At 46.5% G+C, this 5,297-nt stretch overlaps 1 protein-coding gene across 1 annotated transcript; it reads left to right on the forward strand.

The window, feature by feature from the left end:
- Positions 1-544: 544 nt before the first annotated feature.
- Positions 545-4,412, forward strand: cyld3 (cylindromatosis (turban tumor syndrome) 3). The gene is made up of 7 exons (XM_031792992.1): positions 545-679; positions 1,270-1,493; positions 1,992-2,267; positions 2,460-2,843; positions 3,047-3,152; positions 3,381-3,844; positions 4,050-4,412. The coding sequence occupies exons 2-7, from the start codon at positions 1,326-1,328 to the stop codon at positions 4,269-4,271; spliced, it is 1,620 nt and encodes a 539-aa protein (XP_031648852.1). The 5' UTR covers positions 545-679; positions 1,270-1,325; the 3' UTR covers positions 4,272-4,412.
- Positions 4,413-5,297: the final 885 nt, after the last annotated feature.

A 5,297-nucleotide genomic window follows, 5' to 3' on the forward strand; every position in this document is an offset into this window, starting at 1 on the left:
AGATTGGTTCCCTTAATGGGATGTTTGAAATAAGTGGTGCTGCATATAATAAGCATGGTGTTATGTTACTGCAATGGATGAGGAGGTTCTGGCCAGTAGGCTTCTCTGCCAAAGGTATTGAAACATTCACACAATAGCTACACCTTTTTGAATCCATCTGCTGCCACTTTAGTGGCCTGAGAATGCAATATAACTTATGATAATGCAATTATTTGTTTTGTACTGAGTTTGTATTAAAGAGATTAATATGTGTTGTCTATTCTGAACTACTTTATAATAAAAGCTTGCTTGACTATAAATGAATGCATATAAAAATGAACTTAGATGTGGGAGATTTTGTAATTACTTCTAAGCAATCGAATTCTTTAAATACTGTTAGTGCATTACTACTTTAGTAAGATGATAATAATGTGTAGCCTATTAGTTCGTACTCATAAAGTGTCATGAAGCTCAAAGAACAAGGCCTACCTTTTTATTCTCGATACGTCAGTTTCCGACATGAACTGAGAGCTGTGGAATTTCCCCTCTGTTTAAGCCACACCCACAGACCTCTCTGACTGGCCACAACGATTTATATGTAAAACTCTTCTCGCTCGTTATTGGTCCTCATTCTGTTTTGGGACATTTCGTGAGTTATGTTATATGAAAGTTTTGGTTGATCTAAAAGTTGGTGAAATTGGTAAGTGTTGTCATTATTAACTGTCAAATAATGTGTAAATATATTAGATTCAGTCGAGTTTTGAACCGATATGGCACCTGTTTCCTATTCGTCATGGTTTGTGAGGTAGAATGACTAGTTTTGGTAGCTAATTTATTAACGCGTCAGAATCGTCAGGTAGCGTGACCGTAGCTACCAGACATGTTCAACATTGCGATGTGGGCTGTTGTAGAGTTATAGCTAGAAGGTTTCCAGCTTTTGTCAAATTTACGTCAAAAGTATATATATATTTTAGCAAACCCTAACCCTTTTCCTAACCTTAATTAGCTTGATTCCCCTAACAGCTACGTCAATTTTCCCTACCTATTGGGGAAAGTCTAATCTGACAAAAACTGGATCTTTCTAGCCATAAACATACATCTGCTAGACGCCCAATATCCTGTAACTACATTCACGCGAGATTCAGCTCTGGTCCGAGATTATGTTATGGTAAAATGTGCAGGTTATGTTTTATAACTAGTTTATAATCTACCTTTTTGAGGCTATGTTGTGCCATTTAGTGACCGCACCATCAATGCCACGAGATACACCCACCTGCTCTATTCACACAGATTGGGGCTGATGGATAGGTGAGCTCACTCAACTGAGGACACATACTCACAGCACAATGTCTGGGGCCCAGGACCACAAGAGACGGCAACCCCCAAAGATGTACTTGGTGGTCTCCAACCTAAAGATTCAGGACCAGTTGGAAGGTACCATCCGACTGCTACGCGGGAACCTCTGTCAGGAGCAAGAGGGGGGAAGGAGCAGGGGCGACCAACTGTGGGTAAAGGTAAGAAAAGGAATGAATTCTTTATCACGCCTGTCTTCTCTCTTCTTTGTGTTTGAATATTCTCTCTTTCTCTGCACTCTCTTTGTCCTTGTCTCCCATCTCTCTCTCTCTCTCTCTCTCTCTCTCTCTCTCTCTCTCTCTCTCTCTCCCTTCCTCCCTCTCTCTCCTTGTCTCCCACCACCCTCTCTCGCTCTCTCCTCCTCTCTTGCTCTCTCTCTCTCTCTCCCTTCCTCCCTCTCTCTCCTTGTCCCCCACCACCCTCCGTCTCTCCCTCCCTTCCTCTCTCTCTCTCCCTTCCTCTCTCACTCTCTGTCTCTCCCTTCCCCCCTCTCTCTTTCTCTCTCTCTTTCTCTCCTTGTCCCCCACCACCCTCTGTCTTGCTCTCTTTCTCTCTCTCGCTCTCCATCAGGTATTTGACAATGCCAGTATGTCAAGACTGTCAAGCAGTTGAAGATTGACAAGTTATACACTCCTCTCATTTCTTTCTCTCTCCCTCAGGTGTTAGACTATGGTTGTATGGTAAAGATTGACAAACAGCTGCTTATAGAAGTCCCCACCGACCTGACGGGCCTATTGGAGCCTGTATCTGATCCAGAGTCCCGCCTCAATTTGCTCATTAACCCCAAGCAACTTTACCGATTGGCTGCCTTGCCCCTAGGCACCCCCCTCTATGTCCAGATGGGCCAACCAGGAGAGCTGGCGGAGGCGGAGCTGAGGTATCGAGGACCGCTGACCAGAGGAAGTACTGCTGTGTTGTTTGGGGTGCAGCTGAAGGTATTGTTGCTAACGTGGTGTTTTTAGCTATAGACAACAGATCATAACAACAAACTTTCACTCTTTGATGATTGTCTTGAAGATCATTTTACTTGTATTTTAGTTAGCCACTGTCACACAGTAGTTACCAAAATTGTCAAATGACTTGGGTCTAGCTTTCTCGCTCTCTGTCTCTCTCTCTCTCTCTCTCAGGACTCAGCAGTGGGTAGAGGCAACAGTAATGGTTCTTACAAAGGCCACCAGCTCTTCACCTGTCCCGAAGCCTCCGCCCTCTTCCTACCGGCCAATCAGATTAAGCTACGACGCTGGTCCCGTGCCAATGACGACCATCACATCAACGCTCTTCCTCCTCAACCTCAACCCCCCATTGGTAACATCATTGCTAGAACGGCCGAATCGTCTCCCAGCCTGGCCCCAGTCCCAGTCCTGGCTCGAAACCCCAGCTCCCCACCTCCCTTCCAGGTGGGCCACAGGGTGTGCTTCCCTCTGGAGGATACTGTCCATGGGGGAGAGGTGAGGTTCTGTGGGGCCCTGCCTGGACGGACCTCCACTGGGGTGTTCGTAGGAATCCTGCTGGTCAGTATTACTGCTGGAGGGTGAGGCTGTATATAAAAATACAATCGGTGTGATTATACACATTTTAGATTTTATAGTCATTATTGTGTATTAAGACACACAAAATACAGTGTTTTGTGGATAACATTGTGTTTAGGCTATATTCTTCATCTAACAGTCAATGTTTCCTGTATATTTGCGCTAATCAGTTTGTTTATACGCAGGACAATGCGGTTGGTAACTGGGATGGTTCATATAAAGGAGAGAAGTTGTGCTCCATCTCCTCTTCTCTGTATGGTTGCCTGCTACCCATCTCCAAGGTGTCCCCTGGTACGTCACTCCCTGGTTCAAATGTTACGGCAGATCAGAGATCCTGTTTGGTTTACTGTTGAGTTACTATTATGACAGTTATGAGAGAAGGTGTAATTGGAAAACAAAACATTGTGGAAAATTCCTTTACCCCTGATTCTCTTTCATTTTCCTTCTACCGGGCTTTGAATTGTGTGCTGTGTTTGACCGTTGACCTCTACTGACCCCCCCCCCCCCCCCCCCCCGCAGAACCAAGGTCACGCCGCCACACTCCTCCCCTCCAGAACCCCAAACCGGTCCTCAAACCCACCCTACCACCTGCTCCTGTATCCTCACCTGCCTCCACCCCAAAGATCGCTCTGATGCCCCCCCAACTCCTCTCAGCCAAACTGGCCTTAAAACCTCCACCCCTCCCCAGCCCCAAACCTTTCATGAAACCTCACCCCCTTCCCCCAACCCCTCCCACCATCAAACCCCAAACCCTGCCCTCCCCGACCGCCACCGACCAACCACAGCTCTTGAACGGTTCGCCCGGTCCCCTCTCTCCGGGTCGAGGTGACGGATTGGACGCTGAGGAGAACGGAGACGCGGGATTGGAGGTTGAGTTGGAGGTGGGGTCCATGGTGGAGGTGAATGACCCACCCCTTTTTGGAGTGATTCGTTGGATTGGACGAATCATTGGAGTTTCACAATTGGTGTCAGGAATTGAGCTGGTAAGGTACCACTGGCAACACTGTCACTGTGTGTCATCAACTCCCTGTAATTCCATCAACTCTGTAATTGTGTCAAGTCAATCAGTGTATGACAACGTTGTAAAGCAGCGGTATTCAAACATTTTCAACTAAGGCACCCTTAAAAACTAAAAAAATGTCTAGTGTGTGTTCGTAACATATTTATCTGCTTACTTTCCTTTCTCAGGACCAGGAACTGACCGCTGGAACAGATGGCAGTTACCTTGGCGAACGCCACTTCCGTTGCCCTGCCAACAAGGGGCTGTTCGTCAAACTCCGGAACTGCAGGCGGGATTCCAGATTCCCTGCCCCTGAGACACCGGTCAATCAGGTGGAGCGCTGCAACTCCATAGGTGTGTTATCTGTGTGTGTGTTGTCTTGCCTGACTCACGCCACTCCCTTGAGATGAATGAGCTAGCCTAGGTTCCCACTGCTTCAGGTCTATGACCTACAGGTGCCGCCCTTCCAGCCCAGTCCGGATGCCAGCAACCCGCTGATTCCAGCCGGCGTAGTTCTTGGCGGCCGACAGCTGGAGTGGGAGAAACTTTTTTTTGTTAAAAAGCACTCAGCCGGGCGTCCAACTCCGGGGTAGGGCAACCAGGGGAAGCATAAGACCAGGGGAACTAGAGGGAGAGTATAGTTTCTCCTCTCTGCAACTGTTTTTAGTTTTACACCCACGGGTGAGCGTCACGAACCGTTCACCTGTGAACCTGAAGTTACCCACCCTAACGTGACCTGGTGTCCCACGGTACGGAAAAGGTATATTCACACCTAAGACATTTTCATACACACGCCAGGCATGAACCACACAGTTACTAAGAGAGGAAACCATCGGGTCTATTTCGGTCAGTGGCCCCTTGAGAGGAAGTACACCACCTGTATTTATTCAAGCACAGCCCTATACAAAGACTCTACTTATCTTGTGAATACCCTAGCTCTCAACCCAGAGGAAACAGATGCCTCACAAGTCCTCAACTGGAAGCTTCATTAAATGGCAAAAAGCCAGTCTCATTGTCAACAGTGAAGTGGCGACTCCGGGATGCTGGCCTTCTAGGCAGATTTAATGTGCTTCCTTTAAAAAAGTAATTTGGTCACTTTCATTGTGATACAAACCTTATCAAAACATGTAGGCTTATGGGCTTGGCTACATGAGATGGGCAGCCTATGATAAAAATATTATTTTAAAAAAGGCATTGTTTCTTGCCGTAAGTTGGGCGTCATTCACAAGTGATAGGCTAATATTGTCACTCATCACACTATTCTTGATTTAATCATGTCTTTACATATACTAAATTACATATGTGTGAAATGTGTTATGTTTCGAAACAGGGATAGAGGGGGAAAAAATACATGTCATCTATGCACTTAAATAGCAAATGGAGGTTGCTTTCCCCCGTGGTTTATTTTCATGCCAGCCAGGTAGGTTATATACTGT

This window comes from Oncorhynchus kisutch, linkage group LG16, assembly GCF_002021735.2.
Source record: "Oncorhynchus kisutch isolate 150728-3 linkage group LG16, Okis_V2, whole genome shotgun sequence".
Lineage (NCBI taxonomy): Eukaryota > Metazoa > Chordata > Actinopteri > Salmoniformes > Salmonidae > Oncorhynchus > Oncorhynchus kisutch.

Bases quoted from the DNA above. Each gene is read 5' to 3' on its own strand.
- cyld3 (XM_031792992.1), top strand. From the start codon at position 1,326: ATGTCTGGGGCCCAGGACCACAAGAGACGGCAACCCCCAAAGATGTAC. The intron at 1,494-1,991 runs GTAAGAAAAGGA...TCTCTCCCTCAG, and splicing joins GCGACCAACTGTGGGTAAAG to GTGTTAGACTATGGTTGTAT. The intron at 2,268-2,459 runs GTATTGTTGCTA...TCTCTCTCTCAG, and splicing joins TGTTTGGGGTGCAGCTGAAG to GACTCAGCAGTGGGTAGAGG.